Genomic DNA, 27,843 nt, shown 5'->3' on the forward strand with positions numbered 1-27,843 from the left:
AAACGAAAGAAAGAAATTAGATAGTCCCCAATGGAAACAAACCCTGATCAATAGAACTGGGAACTGAGAAGGAAGGAGGAAAGGGGAAGTGACCATAAGATACTGATGGAAGCAATCTGAAACATTGGTAGAGGGATTGGTGGACTAGCTCTGCCACTATACAATAGTGACGTCAATATTATTGTAAACAGTAATACCTCAAGAAAAAAAAGAAACAAACTAAACTAATAGGCTAAATGGAATTAAAATAAATAAATGATAATCACAAAGAAACTCATAATAAAAAGTTAAGTGTAGTGTATAAAGCAGGACATGAAGGTATATGCAGTTGATTTAAAATAATTAATTAAAATAAACAAATTAAAATGAATGATATTAATATATAATATAATCTAAGTATAAAATATAATGAAAACAAATAGATGATATTCACAAAGAAATGCATAATAAAAAGTGAAGTATAGTGTATAAGCAGGATGAAGGTATATGCAGTTGTGGTAGTAGCTATGCAAAATATTTATAGAGAGGTTGGTGAAATAGGTGAAGGCAGTCAGAAGGTATAAATGCCCAGTTACAAAATAAATAAGATCTAGAAATGTAAACTTAGTAATTACAGTTAACAATACCAAATCCTGCATTTGAAAGTTGCTAAGAATAGGATGTTGAAATTCTTATTAAAAAGTTACTTATGCGGGCCCGGAGAGATAGCACAGCGGCGTTTGCCTTGCAAGCAGCCAATCCAGAACCAAAGGTGGTTGGTTCGAATCCCGGTGTCCCATATGGTCCCCCGTGCTTGCCAGGAGCTATTTCTGAGCAGACAGCCAGGAGTAACCCCTGAGCAACGCTGGGTGTGGCCCAAAAACCAAAAAAAAAAAAAAAAGTTACTTATGCAAGGTGATTTTAATAACAAGCAGTTTGCAATATATACAAATATCATATCATCACACTGTACACATAACTTGTACCACCACACAGGCTGGAGACATAGAATGAGTAGTAGTTCCCTTAAATGCTGTCTGCCCAGATTTAGTCCTTGGCATGCTATAGGATCCCTGGACCCTGCCAGGGGTGATCCCTGAGTTCAGAGCTAGGAGTAAGTTCTGAGCACTGCTGAGGGTGGTCCCAAAATCAAAATCAAAATATATCAATTATATTTCAAAAAGTGAAAAAAATAGTAACAGAAAGACAACCAGGCAAAATGTGAACAGTGGCTACCCAAAGGGCAAATGACTGTGATTCCATCTCCTGATACCTGTCTATTATTTCAATGGCGTAGTTGATGCTTTTGTAATCATAACAATAAAAATAAATGCCTGCAAAAATCACACATTTCAATAGTTTGGATGAACTCACATACATATAAGAGCTCAGTGTTTCTTGAATTTAACTGTCTGGGATTCCGATCTTGGGCCTGCCTTGTTCTTTTTGTCTTGTCTCTCTGTCAGGAAGCAATTTCACCTCCCACTTGTAGCTTCTTACAGAGGGCGTGGCTCTGACACTACAACCATTTCTTTCCTGTCCCTTTGGCCTGGTCTACTTTGTTGGAGGCTAATAAAACTAGTAAGGATACTTGTTAGAGATTTGCATAAAGTGGATCTCAGAAAGCTCAGAGTGAGGATTAAAAATTGTCTGAGGGGGTCATAAAAAAAAAAAAAAAAAGAGTTGCCCAAACTTGGGCAAAAGTGATAGTATAGCAGATAGAGTACTTGCTCTGTAAATAGTAACCTGGGTTTGATACCTGGTATCCCAGATGGTCCCTTGAGAGCTTCAAGAGCAGAGCCAGGAGTAAGCCCTGAGCACTGTTGGGTGTGAACCCAGAATAGACCAAAAAGGAGTTGTCTGCACCTTTCTCTTAGCTTTGATCTACACAATTATGTGCTGAGTAGGAGGCTTTATATAAATGGAGACAGTCTGAGAAATGACTATTTGATATATTAAGATCAAATTAGTATCAAATAGTACATATATATTAGAGCAGATTTTTTGTTTTAAAAATAAAAAAAAAGAAACATTATGTTGTTATGCATCTCTTTAGGTCTGTAACAGACTTCCCAGTTTCTGAAAGCATTGAGGCCTTTATTTACAAATGAAATTTTGCTCAGAAACCAAGTAATCAAAATAGTTAAGAGCAAAAGACTCCATGACTCACAAGGGAGAGGTCAGGTTCTGCCCCCTCAGGCTCTTCTCCAACACTATCTGGCAGCTTTTATGCACTGAAGCAAACACTCTGGGCCAACAGTGCCTTCACACAGCATCTCACAAAGTGACTCAAGTTGAAAGATGCAAACAATAAAACGTGGGTCCAGATTGATAGTACAGCCAATGGAGTGCTTACTTTGCATGCAAACATCCCAGGTTTGATCTTCAGCACTCTATATGCTGATCCCTTGTGCTCACCAGAAGTGATCTTTGAGCAGAGCCAAAAGTAAGCCATGAGTACTGTCAGGTGTGGTCCAAAATAAAACAAAACGAAACCAAAACCCCAAAACCAAACAAATGCAGGGATAGAGCAGATCATGAGGATCCATGTGGTAAGGAAGTAGAAGTTCAAGAAATACATTTTATGAGAAGTATTTAGCTTTCCTGGCCCTGAAAGGAGGCCTCAGTGCTGAACAACTAACTCCTGGACAGAAGTCAGAGCTGTGGCCTCAAAGCTTGGCCACTAGCAGGCCTCACGCCAGCCAGATGGGATCCAGCAGGCGAGCCTGCCTTTTCTCACTCCCATACCTCACACTCTCAGCCGCTGCCGTCAGCACTTCCTGGGGCCCCTTACCTGGTTATCTGGGTGGTTGACAGTGAAATAGCCCACACAGACGATGACCTCATGAAGGAGGCTTTCACAGGAGACTTGGCCGCAGTGGCCCAGGAGAGAGCTGGCGATGTGCCGGAATGCCAGGGACAAGCCCTCTGCCCCTACAATGGACTGACAAAGACAAGGAGCCATTAGAATGTCGTCCCAGGAGAGGCAAGGATGCAAATCACAGAGCAGAACCAACCCCGCACGCTTTCTGCCAGGCAGCACAAAGGCATACACGTTTCCTGGGTACTATCCTTCAATACACAAGTGTGGTTATTTGTGCTAGGGTAAATGACCATTAGGAATACAATATTCAGCCTGAACAGAAAATAGGGCTTGGACCACTGGCCTGAGCTACACGGGGAAATACATTATCCTCCTAAAGCATGGTTATTATTCCATATTTAATATATCAAAAAAAAATTTTTTTTTTGGTTTTTGGGCCACACCCGACGTTACGCAGGGGTTACTCCTGGCTATCTGCTCATAAATAGCTCCTGCCAGGCACGTGGGACCATATGGGACGTCGGAATTCGAACCAACCACCTTAGGTCCTAATTTGGCTCCTTGCAAGGCAAACGCCTGTGCTATCTCTCTGGCCCCTAATATGTCCATTTTTATTATTATGCAGTTACTAGAAAAACCAAGGGAAAATAGAAGAACATTTAAAATTCACCCCTAAGTCTATCATTGACCTAACCTACACTTCTTCCCTCCTCCTGAAGGAAAAAGAAAACATTTTCTAGTATACAGAAATAAAATTATAATTTTAAAGATGTTCTTGGATGCAAACAGAAGAGGCATATAAATAGTAATTATTGTTCAAATAAATAGTCCTACTTAGGCAAATTCTCAAAAGACTATTTAAAAAAATATAACAACTACCTGCTCTCACCACCCCCCCAAAAAAAAGTAAAAAAAAGAAAAAACAAACGGAGAAGCCCCCTTAGCTATGAGACTCCTGGGATCCTTTCTCCAGACAGCAAAGGGCTGCTGGAGGTGGGCCACGGGGAGGAGAGTGCTAGCCTGTCTGTGCAGTCCACAGCTTCTATTTAATAAACATGTCAAACAGACAGAGCGACAGGAAGGCAAAGGGGAGAGGCAAAAGCCCAAGAACACACTCGCAGCCCACAGTGGAATGAAGCACTAAGGCTGGCCTGTGGGAAAAGGCAGGTTTTAAACTCAGGACTGAGCAAGGTCAAGCTTGCTGTAGTCTGTAGGCTGAAATGAATTTTCTTTGCCCAACTGCTAGGGAATCTCAGTTCTTTTATTTATTTTTTATACTTTTTTGGGAGGGCCACACCTGGTGGTGCTCAGGGGTTACACCTGACTCTGCACTCAGAAATCACTCCTGGCAGTGCTAAGAGAACCATATTGGCTGCCAGGGATCAAATCCAGGTTGTTTACATGCAAGGCAAGCTCCCTATCCACTGTACTATCTCTCCAGCCTTGAACTCCAGTCCTTTTAGTGAGAATGGCTGAAAAACATTGGTGCTAGATTTTTTTTTTTTTTTTGGTTTCTGAGTCACACCCAGTAGCGCTCAGGAGTTACTCCTGGCTCTATGCTCAGTAATCCCTCCTGGCAGGCTCGGGGGACCATATGGGATACCGGGATTCGAACCACCATCCTTCTGCATGCAAGGCAAACGCCTTACCGCCATGCTATCTCTCTGGGCCCTGGTGCTATATTTTGAGTGCCTTTTGTCTCTGTTTTGTGAAGACAAAACGCTTCCTTTTTTTTTCTCTTTTACTTGTATTTGAAATTTTAATAGTTTGACCCAAGCTTTCTATTTGTTCAATTTAACCCTAACAACTGACATAATGTAATCTGATCGAATAGCACTAATAATAACAAAAAAGTTTGGCACATACAAGAAATTCTCAAAATGGAACCACTATCATAACAATAATAGTAATAGTAATAAAAATAATAACTAGGCTACAAAAATATTGTCAACCTAAATAGTAAAAATTACTGTCACTGTAACTTTTATTTAAATTTAATTGTCAAATTTAATACAATTTTATTTAAAATATTCAAATGATGTTTTTTCTTTTTCTTTTTTTTACCAAAGTGGATTACAAATCTTTCACAGTAATTTTTTAGGTACATAGTGACATTGAATCAGGGGCACTCCCACCACCAATGTTGTCCTCCCTCCACCGCTGTTCCCAGCATGCATTCCATATCCCCTTCCTTTACCACCAGGTTGCTAGGATAAGTGGTCCCCTCTGTGTCTAGCATGTCTGATCATTTTTTTATTTCTACTTAATGTTCAGACGACTGTCTGGTCTTGGTACCCTCCAATATTTCCCCCTCAATTTGTGAGGCGAAATAAGATGGTTCAAATGATGTGGTTCTGTTTGAAGAAAAGAAAAATATAAATAAAATGGGGCAAAAATCAAACAAGCAAAAAATGGGAGGAGTCCTTCTAGAGGCTATAAATATCAATTTAAGAAAAACAAAAACGCTTTCTTTTAAGCCTCAGTGAGACTTCTAGGGTGTGTGTACTCTGCTCCTTTAAATCAAGGAGTGACACCTCCTCTGCTGAGGGGTGTCTGTGTCCTTATTTAATTAGTGGTGTCCAGCATGTTGTAACCCTGCACTCTCTCTTTAACCTTCACCGAGAAGATCAGGCCAAGGGGCAAGTAAGTCTGAATATAAAAATTAAACCAATTTTTCAAGGAAACTATATTTCCTTTTTAGTTGGAATTAATTGCCAAGTCAGTACACAGTGATTTGTTTCCTGAGACTCCCCTCCCATTGTAAAAAACTGTCAGAGAGCATGCAAAAGACACTCTGGCTCGCAAGGCCATCTGTGCCAGTATTAATTCAGAGTCTTTGCTAAAGAGAAAGAAACATTTGGACAACCTTCTGCATGCACAATGACAAGAGGACACAGCCTACTGCAAAGTCTTTTGTTTCTACTCCAAGATCACACGCAACAACTGGATGCGTGGCTTGGGAGAAGGATGGAGAAGAGCTATGGTTGTTGCTTCATTTGTGACTCTCTGACTCACTGTCTGTATCTTCAGTTGAGAGGAAATATAAAAAGTACTTCATCTTCCTCAGAGGAAATGCATCTTCTTGAAAATCTGCTCAGACTTCTGGGGTTGGTGCTTTCAGGCTCTATTTTATGGGCTAGAAATTGAGTCTTAAGTGATGAGATGACTCGTCAAACTCTTCAGCAGGTCATACTATTTATCTCCATACAATGTTCTTCTCTAGTCCCTTTGATCCTTCCAGGCAATTCCTAAATTTGTCTTCAAGATTCTTCTGAGGTCAGTCCTGCACTGTACCTAAAATCTTTCTTCCTGTCTTTTATAAACATTGCTCCTGAAATTTTCACTTTTGCAAGTCAGTTGTTTAAATCAATGAGAACTTGAGTTCTCTGACCATATTTATCAAGAGAATAATACTTTTATCCAATATTCACACAATACAAAGAGACAAGTCGTCTATGAAAAGCATGGTGTTCTCTATAGCAATGGATTCTGAGAGGACAAATAAATGATCACAAACAATGACAGTTCTCACATGGAAAGAAGAGGTATAAGTCTTCTCCCTTTCAATCTGAAGGCTTCTGACAATTTCTATATAAGTTCTGTGACTATTATTATTTAAAAAATCATGCTGCTTCTGGGGCTGGCAAGATCGAGCAAGCATGAGGCCCAGGTTCCATCCCCTGAGCACCACCAGGAGCAAGCCTGAATACAGAGCTGAGCGTTGTCCCTGAGCACTGCAAGGTGTAGATTCCTTACCTCTTTCCCACACTCGTATATTATGCAGCTTTTTTTTTTCTCTGATTTTCTTGCAAGATGTTTTCACTAAGAATCCAGATACCATACTGATTTGAGAAGTCCCAGACACACAGAAGTCAATGAACTTAGGCATTATATATGGAGTGAAGGAATCTCCTGATACGGTCAGCTCCTGATGATCTGGGCCCACCTGCTAGTCTTCTTCTCCCCTAGCCTCCATTTAGTTACCTCTCTGCCTCTAGTCACAGAGCAATAGTTAGTCAGCCTTACTATCAGAAGCCCCAGGAAGAATGTATATTTGGAAACACAGTTCAGGGACAGAAGGAGAAACAGTGATGGCAAAACTGACTGAAACAAAAGAAAGCAGGGTAAGTGAATAGAAACAAAGAAGATAAAACAGGAAAGAAAGAATTTAGGAAGAAATGTGTGTGCTCAGAGAGACAGTATTGAGGCCAAGGAGCTTACCTTGCATGCTGCCAACCCCATTCAATCCTAAACTTTGGGCAGGAATGACCTCTGAGCACAGAGCCAGGAATAGTCTCTGAGCACTGCTGACTGTGGCCCAGACACACATGCCCTCCCTTCGCCCCTTGAAAGAACTGTGGACTTGCAAAGGACAGAAAAGCTATTTACATGGAGGATACAACAATTTGGGTCTTCCTGAGACTCAGATGCATGTTCACTAGCGTTTTACAGATCAGAATTTTAGGTATGGTTGAAATATCTCAGAACTCTACATATTGACTACATACTTACCACCTTGTCTTGGAAACTGAAAAGCATTCATGCTTGGTACCTTGTTTCTGTTCTTGGGCTGGGTAAATTAACAGTACAGACTTGAATCTAGTGATACAATTTACTTACTAATTTCCTGCCATGAATGGAATGACAGGAAGACAAGAATTGCACATCTGCCACGAGCTACAAAACAGAAGCATTTCTCCCGTCTCAGAGTGGTCAAAGACCACCATTTCCATTATTCCTGTCTAAAGAACCTTCCCTCTGAGAAAAGCAATTCATCTAAATTATGGGTTCATCATCTGCCAAGTTTGTTCCTTTTTAAATGAAATCACTTGACAGTTAATAAACTGGAAGGGAAAGCCTAGTCCTTGGAGCGTGCTCTGTTCCAAAGGTTCAGTGTTTTTGAAAATTAAATTTCCTACATAAAAAAAAACTTTCCAAGCTGAAAGTTCGGCATGATAACAGAAAGCAATCTTTCTTTCCATAGCTATAAAAACTTAATTTATAGGAGTTTGTGCATTTAACTATACATGCACTTTATGCTGGACACAAATCAGTTAAATCATCTACAGAAAGTCTTATCAATCAAAACAATTTATCTAATTTTTGGTTCTGTTTATATAAGAAACCATTACTTTCCTTAACATTTAAAAGTTGATGGGATGATAATATCTTTACCTAAAGAAATCAAGACAGCAGATTTATAAGAAGCAGAGTGGTATAGGCCCTGGGGTCAGAGAATCATGGTACCAGTTTCAGCTTGGCCTTGCTTGGGTAAATGAAAAACCTGCACTTTTGAATCTGTAGAATTCTCCTTTGTAGGGTTTTGTGAGAATAAGTAAGGAATATAATTCTCAGATGATTAATAATTTAGTGTTTTTTAGTATAAATCCTCTTGATTCTTTAACACATTTTTTTGGGGGGTGGGGTTAATACCCAGTTGTGTGCAAGGCTTACTCCTAACTTTGTGCTCAGGGGTCACTCCTGGTAGTATTTGGGGGAAGAATATATGGTGCTGGGGAAGAAACTGGCGTTGACTGTATGCAAAGTAAATACCAGCTGCACTATCTCTCTGGCATAATCATCTTTATTCTTGTAGCTTATTTTTGGAGAATGGGCCACATCTGGCAAGCTGAGGCTTTCTTCCTCGCTTTGCACTCAGGAATTACTCTTGGTGGTGCTCAGAGCACCACATGGGATGCCAGGATGTGAATACAGGTCAGCCACAAGCCAGGCCATTACCTTCCACACCCTATTATCACCCTAGCCCCCATTTTTTGCAGTTGAATCCCCATGTCAATGTATACTCAAAGATTCACTCTTGTTTGGTTCACAACACTGGCCAAAGCTTGATACCTGAAAGGCAGGCAGATCAAGAGCCGCAAAGCTGTTGAAGAAACGCAAACTCTGAACGGCCACTTGGACTGTGTTCTGAGCATAGCTCTCCTTGGGACTGGCAGCGCCAGGGTCTGAGATGGAGCCGTGGAAGAGGACACAGTAGAGCATGTGCAGAACTCCAGCCAGGTCTGTGGCCTGAAGAGCAGACGTCAAGCCTGTGGGCTCCTGGCGACTGTTGTCGAATATGCTGCAGGATCTGAAAGGAGAGCATTGGACTCTTTAAGGAAAAAGCTACAGAGCGGGTATTAGTGTGCGTATGGGACAAACAGAATAAGATAAGTGAACCACCATCACAGGTAAACCACCATCTGAGTTGTGTAGTAAGTTAAGAAAAAACCTTGGGGAATCAGGACAGTTCTTCTTGACAAATGGACTGGGGCTTGCCCTGTCCTTGCTAGAGACCAGTAGTAGCAGCTAGAGCCCTTTGGCCAGAGGTAGGGCTGTCACCTCCCTCCTTGACTTCTGCAGCCCAGGCATTCCTACTATGTCTGAGTTGGAAGTGTGGATAGGCTGGACAGAGCACAGGAGATTTGTAGGGACCTGGAGATCGCACACACTTCCTTTCTGATACACAAAGGGCATTGCGTGCGTGTGTGTGTGTGTGTGTGTGTGTGTGTGTGTGTGTGTGTGTGTGTTTTGAGACAGGACATATTCTGGTATACAGATGAGAAGATGCAGTAACTAATTTTTTTGTTTTGTTTTGTTTTTGAGCCACACCCAGCGGTACTCAGGGTTATTCCTGGCTGTCTGTTCAGAAATAGCTCCTGGCAGGCACGGGGGACCCTATGGGACACTGGGATTCGAACCAACCACCTTTGGTCCTGGATCGGCTGCTTGCAAGGCAAACGCCATTGTGCTATCTCTCCGGGCCCAAATAATAATTTTTTTTTTTTTTTTTGGTTTTTGGTTTTCGGGCCACACCTGGCGGCGATCAGGGGTTATTCCTGGTTATCTGCTCAGAAATAGCTCCTGGCAGGCACAGGGGACCATATGGGATGCCAGGATTTGAACCAACCAACTTAGGTCCTGGATCGGCTGCTTGCAAGGCAAATGCCGCTGTGCTATCTCTCCGGCCCCACAGTAACTATTTTTGTAGGCTTGCTCCTTGCTCTACCTTCAAGGAGCACTGGCAAGGTAGGTGGTAGGTACCAGATTCCCCAGAACAAGGAAGTGCTGGCTTAATTTTCTATCCTAGATTAAGCTAGAGAGAACTACTAGATAAAAAAAAAAAAGGGAATTTATTGGCAATGAGGTTGGCTTCAAAGAGTGTGTGTGGAGCAAAGGGTTGGGTTTGATGTCCAGCAGAAAGAGAGAGAGAGAGAAAGAGAGAGAGAGAGAGACAGACAGACAGACAGACAGACAGACAGAAGAGAGAGAGAGACAGAAAGGGAGGGAGATACTGCTTACAAAATAACAGGAGTTTTTCAGGAAACTCAGACGCAATCATGAAGGGGAATGAGAGCATGTATAATTGAAGCACAAAGAAAATATAGCCATGTACAGAAATGGAGACATAGAGCTATAGTAGAGAGCAGAGGGTGCTTGTTTTGCATGCAGCTGACCCAGGTTTGATCCATGACATCTCGTAGGGTCCCGTAAGCACCACCAGGAATGATTCCTGAGTGCAGAGCCAGGAAGAACCCCTGAGCATTGATGGGTGTGGCCTCCAAAGCAACCAACCAAAAATGGAGATACATCTTGGAGGTGTGAGTGTGATTCAGTAGGAGTGAAGATGAAGGGCACTATATATTGAAGGATGCTACTATGCAACCTGGCTGGCTGGTACTGTCTGGACAGAGGTCTGGGGTTCTTATAAACAAGGTGTTCTGAAGGTTTCACTTGGGTCTGATCAGAGCCAGCGGAATGCAATGGGGCAGCTTCTCCCAGAGAGAGGTGATCACCACTCCAAACTATAAGCCTCAGGCCAATCCACTTGAGCTTGTTCTAACCCCAGAAAGTACTAAAATTCCAGAACAAACGATTGCCTGAAACTTTAAGCTTTATACCGATCATCACAAAGTCAGTTCAGCAACTGTGGCAGGCTTGGGCTTTGGATAGGTAAAAAGCCAAGCAGTACCAAGTGAACTCTGAACATCAGCAGAGCAAACATCTAGGGTTTTCTATACCTATTTCACACTTAAACTTGGGTGCAAATGAAGCATTAAAAGACCAAGAATTTGCAGTCATCTGCCCCTTTCCTGGAAACTGTACTCAGCTTTCTCTCTTAGGAACCCCTTCTTCCTTTGTTATGGCCAACGTGCTGCAGGTGGGGGCCGGGGCCTCCTCTGGTCATGTCCCCATCTTGGGCAGGAGTGGCTATTTTATTTCTCAGGCTGTTCTGTGTGGTCTGGGGAAGAATGCAGATACATCTGAGCTGGCTGCATTGAGGGACACACCTCGGCTGGAGAGCTGGAAAGGGACTCAGGTGGGTTCTCCTCTGGCTATGCATCTGAGAAGAAATAAGGGTGTTGACACCTGTTCAACCCACCACATGGCCTTTCCGGACTCTGCACCATTCTACATGAGACAGTCACTATATTCTGCAGGACGAAGCTTTTCCTCAGGAAGGAAGTAACTAATAAGTGACTTTCTGGTGAGAGATGACACCTGGTTCCTGTTTTCATTAAGAAGGTCAAGCACTTACTTTGCTTGAGGCTGCAGTAACCACAAGCCTGGTTCAAATACCTGACACTGAAAATGGTTCCCTGAGCCATTTTCCAGGGGTCACCCCTCAGCACAGAGCCAGCACACCCAGCAGCATACAAGGGTTAGTTACTCCTAGCTCTGAGCTCAGAGAAATACTCCTCACAGGCTTAGGAGACCATGTAGGATGCTGGGGCTTGAACCTTGGTTGGTTGCGTTCAAGGCAAATGCCTATCTGCTATGCCATTGCTTCAGCTTCTCAAAAACCTATTGTTGTTTTGGTCACACCCAGCAGTGGAGCTCAGGAATTATTCCAGGCTCTTGGCTCAGAAATCGCTCCTGGCGGGTTGGGAAGAGGGGGGACGACCCTATGGGATGCCGGGATTCGAACCACCATCCGTTCTGGATCTGCTGCGTGCAAGACAAATGCCCTGCTGCTGTGCTATCTCTCCATCCCCTCAAAAACCTATTAACCTATTTTTAACTGTAATGCAGCCCCCACTCCTGCCCCTTTTTGTTGTTTCCATTGAAAATCTGAAATGGGAAGGGCTTTAAGGAGTTAGGCTCTTTAACCTCATTGACTTGTCTGAAAGCACCTGGGAGATGCCATTAATCAAATACGAATTCTGAAGTGCTAGGTGGTAAATGTCTAGGCTCTTGTTTAGTTTTTTAATTTTTTTTTTCAGGCAACACCCATTTGATTTGATGCTTAGGTGCTACTCCTGGCTAAGCGCTCAGAAATTGCCCCTGGCTTGGGAGGGGGACCATATGGGACGCCAGGGGATCGAACCTTGGTCCTTCCTTGGCTAGCACTTGCAAGGCATCTAGACACCTTACCTCTAGCGCCACCTCGCTGGCAACATAGTTTTTTAATTCTTGACTAATTTTTTCCCCAAAGGGATTGTTCATTTAATTTGCTAGCTGCATCAAGTAGAGTTTTACTTGTAATAGGGCTAAGCAACCATTTCCTAAATGTGTACTATTTCTCATTGTTAATTGAGATTGTTAATTTTTTTTTTTTTAACCACACTGGTGTGCTCAGGGGCTATTTTTGGTTCAATGATCAGGGATTATTTCTGGTTGTGCCTGGGAGCATCAGGCAGTGCTACGAATCAAACCTGAGGCTTTGCAAAGCAAAGAATACATTCCAGCCTTTTGAGCCATCTCCCTAGACCAGGAGATAACACAGTATGTTTTATTCTCTTCTCAAGAAGCAGCTCGTAAGGAATACTGTCATAGCACTATATCACAGGGTTTTCAAAGCACATCTTTTAGCCTCATTGCATTTTTTAGTTGGCAAAAAAAATCATTCTTTTCATTGTATTCATGAAGTCCCTGAGACCAGAAGCGATTAGGTGATTTTACCCAAACTTGTCAATGGCAAATTTGGGTACTTGACAGGGGCAACACAAGAGTTTTAACTCTATAAAAAGTTATTTATTTTATTATTAATTATTTTTATAGAGTTTGTATTTGGGCTACACCTGGAAGTACTTAGGGGGTATACCTGGCTCATGATCATGGTAACATAAAGTGGCAGGAATTAAACGTTAGCATGCAAAGCATGGGCTCAGCTCACTGAGTGTTCTCTCTCTCTCTCTCTCTCTCTCTCTCTCTCTCTCTCTCTCTCTCTCTCTCTCACTCTCTCTCTTTCTCTCTGGCTGTCTAAGGGTAGTGTTTTATCTAAGAAAATATCCAGACCAAATAAAAAGGGAACTCCTTTCTGTCCATGCCTTCTTGTAATCAAATTCAGGAATTAATTGAATATTGTGAAGCAATGTACAGAGAGACTGTAATATAATCTTGTATCAACACAGATAATTTCTCTTTTTTTTTTCAGGGCATCAACAAAAATAAAGAAATGTGGCCATGCCAATGGCCCAGTTTTAGCGCTTCTCCATTCATCTCTGCAGACTGATAGCCTCCAAACACTCCAGGTATGTGTGTTTTGAGGCTGACATCTAGAGGGACCCTTGAGGGTACTTATAGATGTCCATCACAGCCACATCCATGATCCAGAGTTTTCTGTAATGTCTGTGCAAGTGGCCAATGCCATAAAATCACCTAACTCTTGAAAGAATCCAACAAGCCCTTGAAAAACTCAAGGACATATTGACCTTGCAGCTGATCATATGGTGGTCCTTCCTAGGGCCCCTATGAACTATGCCATCACCGTATGAGATCATCAGCTCAGCTTCGCAGATCCTCAAATTCATGGATACTCCAATCATTTTAATACTATTTTCCCAGTAGGAATATACCAAATTTGATATGAAATAATTGTAGAAGCCATATTACCTCAACAAATAGAATCAACAATAGAATGTTCAATTGGAAATATACAGCTTAGTAGATCTCCAGACAAAATCCCATTTACAACAAATCCCATTACAAGCTATGGCAGTGTTCACAAATTTTCTATTAATGCAGGTTCCCCCTATAATAGGGGTCTCAAACTCGCGGCCTGCGGGCCATTTGCGGCCCTTTGTACAATATTTTGTGGCCTGCGGCCAGCCTTCAAATATAGCAGTATTCGTGATTATTCGCTTACTGAATAATCGCAATAAAAATCGCATTAGTAAGAAAAAAATAATATTAAACATTCACATAGCCCGAGCAGTTCCGTTCGGGGTATGCAAATGTTTAATGCAATTTTTTTCTTACTAATGCAATTTTTTATTGCGAATATTCGGTAAGCGAATAATTGCGAATACTTTGCGCCTAGCGCAGACGTCATTTCTGCTGCTCCTGACCGCTGTCCCTTGCATTATTGGAGGCCTAAGGGAGAGAAGTTTATTACAGAATTAGATTTTGTCATACCTTCATCATGACTTCATCAAAGCCTGAAGTGAAGAGAAAGATTGATGACGAGCACAGACAATTTCAGGAAAAGTGGGAGACACAGTATTTCTTTGTTGAGCACAGGGGCATCCCCACAAGTCTTAGCTCAGAGAAAGTTGCAGTGCACAAGGAATACAACTTAAAATGCCATTATTCAACTAAACATGCTGAGGAATGTGCAAAATATCAAGGAAATGAGAGAGCCAAGTGGGTTGCCAGTCTTAAAGCATGTCTAATGAGGCAACAAGATTTCTTCAAGAAAGCAACCAAAGAGAATGTGGCATCAGTCGAAGCTAGTTACATGGTTAGTGAAATGATTGCTAAGGCAGGGAAACCATTCACAGAAGGAGAGTTTGTTAAAAATTGCATGTTACAGGCTGCAAGTATTATCTGTCCAGAAAAGAAAGGTCAGTTTAGCAAAATCAGCCTTTCTGCCAACACTGTGGCAGAGCACATTTCTGACATGTCAAGTGACATTTATCATCAACTGTGTGAGAAAGCCAAATGTTTTGATACTCAGTTGCTCTTGACGAGGGCACAGATATAAGACACTGCGCAGCTCACAATTTATGTCCATGGTGTTGATTGCAATTTTGAATTGACAGAGGAGCTGCTCACAATAATTCCAATGCATGGCCAGACCACCGCTAATGAGATATTTCGGCATCTGTGTGATGCCATTGAGAATGCAGGTTTGCCATGGAAGAGGTTTGTTGGAATAATAACCAATGGAGCGCCATCGATGACAGGGAGGAAAAATGGACTGGTGGCACTTGTTCAAAAAAAAAACTTGAAGAAGAGGGTGTAGAGAAGGCCATTGCTTTTCACTGCATTATCCATCAGCAGTTCCTTTGCAGTAAATGCCTGCCGTGTGGCAATGTGATGTCTGTTGTTGTGAAATGCATCAACCAAATCAGATCCAGGGGCTTAAAGCACAGGAGGTTCCGTGCTTTGTTAGAGGACATGGAGTCAGAATATGGACATGTGCTCTATTTCACCGAGGTACGTTGGCTCAGCAGGGGAAATGTCCTGAAAAGATTTTTTCAGTTGAGAGAAGAAGTGAAAGCCTTCATGGAGAAGGATGGGAATGCTGTTTCTGAGTTGACACAAATGGCTCATGGACTTAGCTTTCCTTGTTGACATCACATATAAGCTGAATGCACTAAACAAGATGTTACAAGGCCCAAGGCAGCTTATCAGTGCTGCCTATGACAACGTGAGAGCATTCTCCACAAAACTTGTGTTATGGAAATCCCAGCTCTCTCAGACAAACCTTTGCCATTTCCCAGCATGCAAGGAACTTGTGGATGCAGGCATACCATTCAGTGGTGAGAAATATGTTGATGCTAATTTTTAAGCTAGAGAAGGAATTTGATCACAAATTTGCAGACTTCAAAAAGCACAGAGCCACTTTCCAAATTTTTGTGGACCCCTTTTCCTTTGATGTGCAAGATGCCCCTCCTGTGCTTCAAATGGAGCTCATTGACCTGCAATGCAACTCTGATCTCAAAGCCAAGTTCAGGGAGATTAGTGGAAAAGCAGACACGCATGGGCAATTTTTGAGAGAATTGCCCCCCAGCTTCCCTGAGCTTTCCCGAATGTTCAAGCGCACCATGTGCCTTTTTGGGAGCACATATTTGTGTGAAAAGTTATTCTCCGCATTGAACTTCAATAAGTCAAAGTACAGGTCTAGACTTAATGATGATCATCTTCAAGCCATACTGAGGGTCTCAACCGCTTCCTCTCTAAAGCCAAATGTGGTTCAGATTTGTGAGAAGAAGTGCTGTCAAGTCTCTGGCAGCAAGGAATAGGCAAAAGATGCCATGTTCAGAAGAACTGTTCATGATCTTCACTCAATGTTCTATTCATGTTCAGAAGAAATAATTAAAACTGTTAATGACGATGTTCGAGGACTTTTTTTTTGTGTGTGAAATCCCTTATGCGGCCCTGCCTCACGCCGACTTTGCCTTCTGCGGCCCCCAGGTAAATTGAGTTTGAGACCCCTGTTCTAGACCATAATGAAAGACTCTGTCCTGGACTTTGTCCTATGACCCATTGAAATACCAAGATCTCTAGCGACAAAGGACTGATTTTGTCATCCACAATTGAGCAGGAAGTTTCCTGGCACCATAAAAAGAACTTGGGGTTGATAATGAGTATGTAAGGAACATGTAGTTGCTCCCAGGACAGTATGCTTCAAGGGTGGAGAAACTCTGTTTGTCCTACCTAGGCCAAGGGAATTCCCTTTTTAACTTCCCCATTACTTATTGTACCTATGCAAAACAAAACAAAACAAAACCCTACAAAGCCTTGCCACATCACTCCTTCACTTTTTTTCATTTTTCCCTTTTCTTTCTTGTGGTGGTTGTTTTGGTGATGATTTTTTTTTTTTGGTTGCTGCTGTTGTGTTTTTGTCATTGCTTGTTTTTCTTTTTTTAATTTTCGTTTTTGTTTTTCTTTTTTCCTTTCTTCTTTTGAATTGATATTTATAGCCTGTAAACAGATTCCTCCCAGCTTTGTATTCTCTGCGGCCCCCAGGTAAATTGAGTTTGAGACCCCTGCCCTATAATTCCATTACTATTTAATTATAGCAAGCAATATTAAGTAAGTTATTTGTACCTGCTAAGGGACAGTCTTTGGGGAGGTGGGAAACTGATGGCTAGGGTGGAGGGAATGTTACTTTGGTGGTGGAATTGGTATTAGAATATTGAATACCAGGAACAACAGCAGTATGAACTACTCTGTAAACCAGTGTCTAAAATAAAGAAATTTAATTATAAAGAGAAAAATGGTATTTGTTTGTTTGTATGCATATCTTAGCCTTTAAACAGATTCTACTAAAGCCAAATGGCCTTCCTTTCTTCCTCCCTTCCATTATAGCCATGAGAGGTAGGGGTCAGACCCAGCCAGAGACATGAGTAGAGATTAATGTGTCTGAGTTTACTACATAGGTTCCCAAAAGGGGTCTGTGTTTGTTTAACAGAGTGGCTTTTAGAACCAATGACAAGTCAGAAGACATTTCTCCCTAAAGCTAATTTCTAATAGGCTTTCAGAAGCCAGAGGGAAAGTGACATGGCTGTTGGTGGCTGCAGGGTTACTTCTCGGATTCACACTGCTGACCCCCCCCTTTACTGCTTGTGCTTACTCTGATTGGCATATTCCAATCAGAGATTCAGAAACACAATTTTATCATTTCAAATGTGTAGCACAATTTTTCTTCTTTCTCTTAATAATTTCTTTTACTAAAAATAATTTCTTTAAGAACCATGGTTCCAGAAATGTTCATTGTTGGGTCTCAGTCATGGAATGTGTACCAGCCTTCAACAATGCAACTTTTTCTCTTTTATTTGGGGGAGGGGTTGTATCACACCTGGTGGTGCTTAGGGATTACTACTAGGTAATTTCAGAATTACCCAGAAATTACTCAGAAATTTCTTCTGGCGGGCTCAGGGGACCATATGGGATGCTGGGAATGGAACCTGGTCGGCTGTGTACAAAGCAAACACCTACCCACTGTGCTATCACTCCAGCCCCAGTGCAACTTTTTCTAAGCATTTATTAGCTGACATACATTCTTGGCTATTACTTCTTCCAAAGAGTACATAAATGCAAGAATCTGGAGAAAAAAGTGAAACACCTCTGAAAGAGCACTTCTTCCTATCCCACCTGATTATCCCCCCCAAAACCACAGACTATAGTATAAAACAACATAGCCTGGGGCCGGAGAGATAGCATGGAGGTAAGGCATTTGCCTTTCATGCCGAAGGTCATCGGTTGGAATCCCAAAGTCCCATATGGTCCGCTGTGCCTGCCAGGAGCAATTTCTGAGCATGGAGCCAGGAGTATCCCCTGAGCACTGCCAGGTGTGACCCAAAAACCACACATACACACAAAAAAGCAAAACAACATAGCCAAAGATCTTTTGCAATATTATCCTTATAAAATTTTTTGAAATGCTGATTTTAAATAATCAATGAAACAAACACTCAAGAAATCAGATGTGGAAATGATTCAAATTACATATAATTCTGTTTCATGGAAAAGACCATTCATTTCAAAGTGAGGCATAGGATATAAGGGCAGGGAGAAAGTGCTTGTTGGCTGTATTTTGCTTCCACAGAACTAAGGGACTTTTAGAGAATGTTTACTTCTGATTCAGCATGAAATACAGATAACTTGTCTACAGACAGGCTCCTGTTGCTCTTAAATGTCAGTTATAATCACTTTAAGCCTAAATGTTTATAATAAAGAAAAAGTAAAAAGCCTTTTTCATATCAGGCATGGGTTATAAGGCTTTCTTTAAACACACAGACAAGATAGGGAAAATTAGGTCTAAAATTTTGGATATTTAAAATTTTGGATATTATTCTCAGGGATCTTCTCAGTTTTATTGAATTTTATAATGTTCTTTTGCTTCAGGCTAGAGCTCTTAGTGGGATATTCATTTATGATAATTGAACACTATTTCAACTATAAACAGCTAAGACAGGGTGGCAAAAGTCCTGACAACCTGAAAATAATCTACCTTGGAGGAGAGCATAGCTGTGATTTATGTGGGCATGATGAATCAATTGCCCTCTTTTCATTTTTGATTCTTTAATCCACCTATGTACTAGTCCCTTCCTTTTATTTATTTTTTGCCACAGCTAGGGGTGCATTCTGGGGTTATTTCTGGTTCTTCATTTCCCTGCTGGGCTTGGGGGATAAAATGGGATGTCAGGAATTGAACTAAGGTTGGCTGTGTGCAAGGCAAATGCCATACCCATTATCATTCTGACCCACTAGCCCTCCTTTTAACTCCCTTGGTCACCCACACAAGTAGCAGTGTCTGCTGATGTGGGGTGCTGTAGTGTGTACTGTCACAATGCTATAATCCCTATCCCCTATATGTGCCCAAACTGTTGGCTTTCACCTCCCTGGTGCCCACCATGAGTTTCTCTTGCATTGGTATCTTCTTCACATTTCTCCAAGCTCTTTGGAGTTTCTTTACTGCGTTATTTCTAGAATTTGGTGGCATCTTGAGAAACCCTCCTGTTGTAGCCCTCGGACCAGACTACGCTCACAGGATGCATGCAATCAGGAATGGGTGGGGTTAATTCACTTGTCCAATCAGGAATGGGTGGGATTAATTTACTTGTCCAATCAGGGATGTGAGCATCACTGTTCAAGTAGTGAATGGCTTTTTACAGGATTTCAGCTTTGGGCTATTACTTGTGGGACATTCAGGAGGGTTGATGGGCATCTAGTGAGGTCAATATTCAACAAGTACAGTGGCGAACACAGTGGGCAAGATGACCTTTCTATTAACATTTCTATTAAAATTCCAGGTATTGGGACTGGAGCAATATCAGGCAGGGCATTTGCCTTGTAACAGGCCCAGGTTAGATTCCTGGAATCCCATTCAGTACTCTAAGCCCTGCCAGGAGTGATCCCTGAATGCAGAGCCTGGAGTAAGTCCTAAGCAAACCCCACAGAATTCAAGTATTGGAGGCAAAGAGGTAGTATAGGGGTTTAGGCATTTGTCTGCCTGTGACTAATTCCTGTACCATATATGTTTCCCTAACCACTGCCAGGAGCGATCCCTGAGTACAGAGCTGGGACTAAATCCTGAGCACTGCTGAGTATAGCACATAAAGACAAAGTAAAATAAAACAAAAGTTCTTATGCTCCAGTGTCAGTGAGCTCCTGGAATGCACCAAGTCCAGAGACACCAAGTCTCAGATTGTGATTCTCTCTCTCTCTCTCTCTCTCTCTCTCTTCTCTCTCTCTCCTCTCTCTCTCCTCTCTCTCTCTCTCTTTCTCTCTCTCTCTCTCATATGGGCATGGAGCTTCCCACATGGGATGATTCACATTAGCCAGAGAGAGTCCAAATCATACAGATGAATTTTCTGGATTCAGAAACCCAAAGGCATGTTATTCCCTATGGGTTTTTCATAGATAGGTTTTATAATACTGAGGTAGCTTCCTTCTATCCCTAGTTATATTGAATGTGTTCATCAAGAAACAACATAGCCAGCTGTAACCTTAGCCACAAACGCAGCCCCCATGTTCGTACCGGGCCAGTTCCATAGCCTCAGTCTTTTCTCAAACAAGATGTAAAGCGAGCTGTGAAAGAATTATGGCTACACTAGCCCTTGCAGCACAAAGCTGGCCACTCTAGGAGGAGAGGGTGAACTCCGCTGAAACCACACCTGCTGCCTCCAGCTGCCTGCTGGTTACTCTGTTGTTGGGTTGATATCACCAGGGCTCTTTTGGAGCCAGTGTGGGCACCATCACCCATATCTTCCTTCTTCCAGGAAGCCTGGCAGCTGTAACCACACCCACAAATACACTCGCCATTTTCAAACTGCAGCAGAGTCTATGCTCCTAAAATTCTCAGTATCTTAGCTTTGAATTTCTGGACAACTTCATTTGTTGATGCTGTCATCCCTAAACGAAACCCCAATTTAACAGACTGGACATATAACAAGAGCTTACCAAACCTTCTACCATTGTATTGATGGCTTTATTGGTGATATAATAATCTTCACAAATGAGACACACACATAATCATAACCTGACCCTATATATCATGTATATAATAAAAATGTTTTATTTATTGCAGATATAACTTGGAGCTCAGTTGAAGTATGACAGAGATGTTAGAGCAAGTGAAACTAAAGGGGAAACAGAAGGATCTGAAAGTAGTGTTGTCTGTCTTGCTTCCTTTTTGTCTAGGAACAAAGCTAAGAACATTAGGTAGGGGAGGCTGACAGAGGGGGAACTTAGCAAAGCACTGCTTAATAATAAGTTTCAGCTGAACTCAGAGGGAACCACTTGAGAAGAAAACTTTTCTGGAAAGAAAGTTGACAGATGATAATGATAACAGGTGAACATTCTTTCTGTTTAGTATCAACAATCTAGAAGAGAAGAAACATTGTGCTCTAGCCCTTTGAGCTGTCTCCTGAAGCCTCATTTCCCTTCAGATCTTTGTGGGGGTGGCCCCTAATGAGAAATGACTCATCTGCTGAAGCTTCAAGCCCAAATCATTCCAAAATGTTCCTTGACTTTATTTTCCCATATGACTGCTGATTACTTTCTGTTTGTTGGGGCATCATCATCATCATCATCATCATCATCATCATCATCATCATCATCATCTTTCTGTTAAGACTGTAAGCTCCATAAAAGCAGGTGTTTTCCTCACTGTTGAATACCTAAAACCTCGGTAAATGTCTAGCAAAAGGAAGTGTTCCATATGTTGTAAAGAAGAAAAGCTGTCTAAAGCAACAGAAATAAGGGAGACTCCATTTCTGCATGGCAGGTTAGAGAAACAAGAGCTTTGTATATCTTGTCTTAGAGGAAGAAGAACATGAGATGTGAATCAATGTTAAGAGTAAGGTTTGATGGGAAGAAAGAGTGAGAGAAGGCAAAGGAGAGAAAATGAAAGAAAGAAAGAAAGAAAGAGAGAGAGAAAGAAAGAAAGAAAGAAAGAAAGCAAAAGAAAGAAAAAAGAAAGAGAAAGAGAGAAAGAAAAAAGAAAGAGAGAGAAAGAGAGAAAGAAAGAAAGAGAAAGAAAGAAAGAAAAAGAAAGAAAAAAAGAAAGAACGAAAGAAAAAGAAAGAAAGAAAGAAAGAGAAAGAAAGAAAAAGAAAGAAAGAATGAAAGGAGAGAATTAAGTACTTAATTGCCTTGCATGTGCTGACCTAGTTTGATCTCTGGCACTCCATATAGTCTCCTGAGCACCAGTAGGGTGACCTCTGAGTACAGAGCTAGAAGAAGCAAGTCCTGAGCACTGCCAGGTGTGGTCCTTCCAATAAACAAAAAAAAAAAATTTGCATATGTTTCTACAAGTCACCTCAAATCTTTTTTTTAATTTTTTTTTTTTTTGTGGTTTTTGGGTCACTCCCGGCAGTGCTCAGGGGTTACTCCTGGCTCCATGCTCAGAAATTGCTCCTGGCAGGCACAGGGGACCATATGGGACGCTGGGATTCGAACCGATGACCTCTTGCATGAAAGGCAAACGCCTTACCTCCATGCTATCTCTCCAGCCCCCTCAAATCTTAAAGGGCATGTAGGGCATATAAGTGAAGCAGAAACTTAGATGGGATTCAGGGTGGCCTATGTGTTAGCCACTATTGGCTCTACCTTAACCTCTGAAGGGACAACGATTACGACTGCTTTTTCTACTGGATCAGACCACAGAAGTAGGAGAGCCAGATTTTTACTCACATTTTCCTAACTCTCTGGCTTGTACTTCTCAATACTTTACTGTATGAGGGTGTAACTTGTAGGACACTGTCCCCGACACACTGAGATGGTCTGAGTCCAGCAGCAAATGCAGCCTGGACACCACTGCCTGCAGATTGGGAAGTTGGCAGCTGGCACATCCTCCATCCTTACTCGGACCTGTCAGTGTGAGTCTATGAAACCCTCCTAGATCATGTCCTTCATCATGTGGATGAAGGTTCAAAAAGGTCCTTCTCTTTGGCACAAGGCGGAGCATATAGTTAATACAGAGTTTGGACTGAAGCAGTGAAATGCCCATCTCTTTGTCTGAGTTCAGCAACCAGTGGTGATGGAATGCTTTGAAATTAGCACATCTGCCCTGTTGTGAGCACAGAGATCGCTTCTGTGTGAGCACAGATCTCCATCATCTTCTTTTCACTTTCCCACTCTGAAGGATGATGCTGATGCTTCTTTCTGGCTTTTAAGCTCCCCTGGACAACGTGAGCAAGATAGCCCTGAGGAAGCTAACCCAACAGGGGCACTCAGCATGGGAATTGTGAAAGGTGCTCCTAAAGGTTACTTCCTTTGGCTCTCCTTGTTCAGCTCTATTCACTATCTTCCAGTGCCAGCAAGCCTTTTGTCCAAGGACAGAGGCTACTGACAATGAAAGATTTGGGAGTTAGTAAGACAACTTTTCTCTTTAGGATAGGCAATGGTACTATTACACTTGTTGAACATAACCACCGTGATCTTTGTGGTGGATGGACTCTTCTAGAACCTTTATATTCCCACAAGGAGATGAGGTCTTTTTTTTTCTTCTCGTTGAAGCTGGTTAGGACTTGCCTTGACTGCTGTAGTGAATAGAATTCAGGGCAAGTGATGCTGTGTGACATCTGAGGCTATCATGAAGCATGGGATGGCTCACTTGTTAGGATCGTTTTTCCTGGAACCTGCCCAGGAATGAGGAATTCCACACAGTCCATACAGGGAGATTTCACAGACAGTTCCTGGTCTACAGAGACACAAGACACAGTGAGTCTTGACAAGACTAACCTCCAGCATCCAGTTCTTTCCAATGATGCCAAGACAGTTGAAGCAAATAAACCCTTCTCTCTTACCTCAACAGAATTCTAAATTTGTGTGAATGAATGACTAGCCATAGTAATATGGACAAGAGGAAATCAAAGAAGTATATGTGGTATGATGAGATGAAGACCAGAAATTCAGGGAGAAGAGCAGGGCGATTGTGTTGCCAAGGAGAAAATAAGGCTAGTACTGATAGGGGACCGCATGGGGTGCCAGGGATTGAAGCCAGGTCAGCCATGTGCAAGGCAAGTAACCTACTTGTTGTACCATCTCTCTAGTAAACTGAGACAGCAGATTAAATCTGGGTTGCCAGTCTACCTAAAGCCTGGTAGACTTGATACACACACACCCCTACATTTTCCCCATTATTTTGTCTTTTGTCTAAATAACAATTAGTAGAGAAGTCCGACCTCTCTCTAGTGGTTCACCTGAAAAAATATTTTTCACTTGATACCTGACCAGGTTCCTTTCCTGTACAAAGTTCTTTAGTTGATACCTCTGCTATGGCCATATCTCAGAGAAGCTGTATCATTCGTACAGTATTTTTTTACAACAATCACTTCATTTCAGTCTACTAACAAACTGAGAGGCACTAGATTCATCAAGAAAGACATCTCAACAGCCAGCTAAAGGAAGATCTCTTTAGAATTTTCTGCTTTGATGTCCTTACTTAATATGCAATGGTGGGGGCCGGAGTGGTGATGCAGCGGTAAGGCATATGGTCCCCCAAGCTGGGGGCGATTTCTGACTGCAGAGCCAGAAGTAACTCCTGAACATCACTGGGTGTGGCCCAAAAACAAAACAAAAAAAATGTGATAGTATCTGCTATTCTTTTCAACACTAAACATTTCAACCCTTTCTATCTTTCAGTGTCCAGATGATATTTTATCTGTTCTAGAAAACACTTAATTCCTATAACTATAAGTGATTTTACCCTTCTCTGTGTCCTATCAATGCTAATGTGATATTAGCAGCCAATATTTATTAATCATTTACTATGTGCTAGGCAGGGTGCTAAGTGTGTTTTATATGCTATCTTCTATCATCTGTATTGCTCTCCTTTATATGATGTATATTTTTATACACATCTTCTCTCCTGCTACCTTAACAATATCTTCAAGGACATGATTGACATTTGAGTCATTTCTGCTTTCTCCCAAGCCTAGCACAGAGCCTGGCACAGAGCTAGTGCTACATAAATATTTGTTTAATGAATAAATGAATAATTCAGGCAGTCAGAGTTAAAGTTTACCTTTGCTTGAACAAATGGTTTTCAAGCATCCTTAAACACTTGAGAAGCACTCATTTATATCCATATAATGAATGGGCTAAATTACAAGTCATTCTTATCCTCTGATGACACAGGTTTGCAGGGGCTTGGGTTAGAAATCACTTCATTTTCATGTGGTTGATGGATAGGAGAATGGAAACCATAAATACATATAACAACAGGCTTCTTCTGTATGTGTATATGTGTATGTGTAAAAACTACTCAGAATTCTGAAGTGTCTCACTGATCAGAGTGAGTGTGGTTTTATAAACTTCTCACTCCCTTCTCGGGCAACCACAGGTCTGTAAACTGTTTTGGAGGATCCACTGTTTCCTGGAGCTCTTGCTTTAGTGCAGAGCAGTTAGGAGCACAACAGGTGGCTGCTGCCTCAAATTGCTCAGTTCTGTTCAGCTCCTATTAGTGGAGAGTAAGGAAACAGCTTATGGAAGCCTCAGAGATCATTAGGGAATAAAGAGTTGAGTGACTACCCTGAGACAGGAAAAATTTGCCTTTCTTTCTCCTGACTTGTCAGGCTAACCAAAATAGTAGAAAACAAAACAGTGAAGACTAAAAGATCTAAGCATCTCTAGGATTCTAGAACATCTTGTGATTCTGAATTCTAACATGAACATCCTTGGGGTGGTCCTAATGTAAAAAGCAAACCATTCATTAGAAGATCCCAAGTTAAATTTCTACTTAATGAGATATGAGTTCACTGTTCCAGTCTGAGCCTGGTGCAAAAAATTTTCCCTCAGTGCTTTCCTCCCCCTGGATGAAAGGAAGATTAACCAAGACACATTCTGACCCCAAATTGTCTTTCAGAAAACCCAGGTAGAAATGAGAAGATTAAGTGCACAATGGGAGACCAGTGCAGAAGCAGAGCTGGTGTAATCACTGGCACAGAAGCCGGCCCACCAGGGATTGCAGTGGTCCAATGCCGTGTTTACTCAGAGCTTGGGGCTGGCAATTAGTCCACTTAATTATCTCAAGGGCTGCCAGCTCACAAAAGGCCTCTTTGGCTCCCTTTTGTCCTTGATCCCTGCCGGTCACAAAAGGGCTTTGAGGACAAGCTTTCCTGGACTTTCTGGCTCTGGCTGACTTTTCTAAGAAACCCAAATAGGTATTACATGAATGACTCCAAATATAGCAGCCATCACCCAATCTTTTCTCCCCAGACATGGCTGTGACCTTGCACAGACACTAGTTAACATGGGCAGAATAAAGGTTGTTCAAAAGGTCACTGAAGTGTAGGGCTTAGAAACAGAATCTCCATGAAAATAAGGAAATGAGGAGTGGCCACTGTGAAGTGGTGTGTAAATATCTGCTGTGAGCCAATCGCAAGAGACAGAGAAACAGTGGAAGGGAATTTCACAAGACACTGTGTATGTCTTGAAGGATAACATGAAGGATGAGAGGAGGGCAGCGATCAGGGCTCTTTTAATTCTTGATCAAGGAAATGGCCTATTCTGTTTTTTTGTTTATTTAGTTTTGTTTATTGTTTAGCACTCCTGGTGGTGCTCAGGGATTACTCCTGCACTCAGGAATCACTCATGGTGGGCTGAGGAGGCTACATGGGATTCTGGATATCAAAGCTGGGTCCACATGCAAGGCAATGCCCTACCCATTTACTATCACTCCAACCCCAAATTATTTGCTCATTCTGATCTTGTTGAAGGTTTCCTTGGTAAACGAAGTCAAGACACTCCCACAATACTTTAACTTTGTTGAAATGTCTACTAATAGAAGTTAGTTGAGCAATCTAAGTTGGAGACTTTCTGCCAGGAAAAGAGCATTAACAACACATCGGTAAAACACGCCATGACATTGAGACTAAAGGCATCTTCAAGGAGGAAACTGTGCTTTCCAAACAAGTGGAAGCAGACATCAACAGATGGGAATACATTAAACTGAGAAGCTTCTGCACCTCAAAAGAAATAGCGCCCAGGATACAAGAGTCACCCACCGGGTGGGAGAAACTATTCACCCAACACCCATCAGATAAGGGGCTAATATCCAAAATATACAGGGCACTGACAGACTTTACAAGAAAAAAACATCTAATCCCATCAAAAAATTAGGAGAAGAAATGATCAGATGCTTTGATAAAAAAGAAATATAAATGGCCAAAAGGCACATGAAAAAATGCTCCTCGTCACTAATCATTAGGGAGATGCAAATCAAAACAACGATGAGATATCACCTCACACCACAGAGATTGGCGCATATCACAAAGAATGAGAACAATCAGTGCTGGCGGGATGTGGAGAGAAAAGAACTCTTATCTACTGCTAGTGGGAATGCGTCTTGTCCAACTTCTATGGAAAGCAATATGGAGATTCCTCCAAAATCTGGAAATTGAGCTCCCATTCGACCCAGCTATTCCACTCCTAGGGATATACCCTAAGAACACAAGAACACAATACAAAAACCCCTTTCTCACACCTATATTTATTGCAGCACTATTCACAATAGCCAGGCTCTGGAAACAACCAAGATGCCCTTCAATAGACGAATGGCTAAAGAAACTGTGGTACATATTACAATGGAATAATATGTAGCTGTCAGGAGAGATGAAATCATGAAATTTTCCTATACATGATGTACATGGAATCTATCATGCTGAGTGAAATAAGTCAGAGGGAGAGAGAGAAATGCAGAATAGTCTCACTCATCTATGGGTTTTAAGAAAAATAAAAGTCATTTTTGCAACAATTCTCAGAGACAATGAGAGGAGGGCTGGAACTTCCAGCTCACTTTATGAAGCTCACTACAAAGAGTGGTGAGTGCAGTCATAGAAATAACTACACTGAGAACTACCATAGTCATGTGAATGAATGAGGGAACTGGAAAGCCTGTCTGGAGTACAGGTGGGAGTGGGGTGGGATGGAGGGAGATTTTGGGACATTGGTGGTGGGAATGTTGCACTGGTGAAGGGGGTGTTCTTTACATGACTGAAACCTAATCACAATCATATATGTAATCAAGATGTTTAAATAAAGAAAAAAAAGTTTCAAATAAACTAAAAAAAAAAAAAGAATATGAAAAAAATTAAAAAAAAAAAGAGAATTCTTAAAAGGGGCCGGAGCGATAGCACAGT

General features: G+C 41.7%; 1 protein-coding gene across 1 annotated transcript in view; it reads right to left on the minus strand.

Annotated features, from left to right (window-relative positions):
* The window catches only part of SCAPER (S-phase cyclin A associated protein in the ER), a 390,328-nt gene that overhangs the window by 34,055 nt on the left and 328,430 nt on the right, over positions 1-27,843 (minus strand). Inside the window, 2 exon segments of the mRNA XM_049778585.1 lie at positions 2,774-2,923; positions 8,657-8,894. Coding sequence (XP_049634542.1) covers positions 2,774-2,923; positions 8,657-8,894 — 388 coding nt within the window.

Source organism: Suncus etruscus, chromosome 1 (genome assembly GCF_024139225.1).
Source record: "Suncus etruscus isolate mSunEtr1 chromosome 1, mSunEtr1.pri.cur, whole genome shotgun sequence".
NCBI lineage: Eukaryota > Metazoa > Chordata > Mammalia > Eulipotyphla > Soricidae > Suncus > Suncus etruscus.